The sequence below is a fragment of the Penaeus monodon genome, chromosome 27 (genome assembly GCF_015228065.2).
Source record: "Penaeus monodon isolate SGIC_2016 chromosome 27, NSTDA_Pmon_1, whole genome shotgun sequence".
NCBI classification, from domain to species: domain Eukaryota; kingdom Metazoa; phylum Arthropoda; class Malacostraca; order Decapoda; family Penaeidae; genus Penaeus; species Penaeus monodon.
In genome coordinates this window covers 21,474,510-21,474,919 of record NC_051412.1, presented here as the reverse complement: position 1 = coordinate 21,474,919, position 410 = coordinate 21,474,510, and the positions used below count along the sequence as shown (strand labels likewise).

Below are 410 nucleotides of genomic sequence, written 5' to 3'. Positions count from 1 at the left end.
TCTTAGGAAATATAATTCTGTTTGTCTATTACTATCGTTTATTATCAGTTATGAATCTATTTACGGAAATACAATCTTACATGTCTTTAATATCACTTATTAAGAAAAATAATTATATTTATTACTAAGCAGAAAAAAAAATTATATGTCTATTATTTACACATCATAACAAGAGCCTAGATAAATAGATATATATACTTCCCCCATTTAACAATCTCCGCATGAGTGTTTTTCTCTCACTAACCTGACGGCAAGAGTGCGGCGGTACTCTACCATGCCTCCGGGAGCAGACGCCGACAGGGGGAGCTCCTGCAGGAGTCGTGACGTCCCGGTTTCTAGGAGAGAAGAGTCCCAGGAACGTCCCTCGTAGTCCTGCAGTATGAAAAAGGGGAATTGGGTGGAATACGTAT

At 38.5% G+C, this 410-nt stretch overlaps 1 protein-coding gene across 1 annotated transcript in view; it reads right to left on the bottom strand.

Moving 5' to 3' along the window:
- LOC119590688 (xanthine dehydrogenase/oxidase-like) overlaps positions 1–410 on the bottom strand; it is a 27,694-nt gene that overhangs the window by 9,541 nt on the left and 17,743 nt on the right. The window contains exon 13 of the mRNA XM_037939375.1: positions 245–372. Within this exon, the coding sequence (XP_037795303.1) occupies positions 245–372 (128 nt within the window). The remainder of the gene's footprint in view (positions 1–244; positions 373–410) is intronic.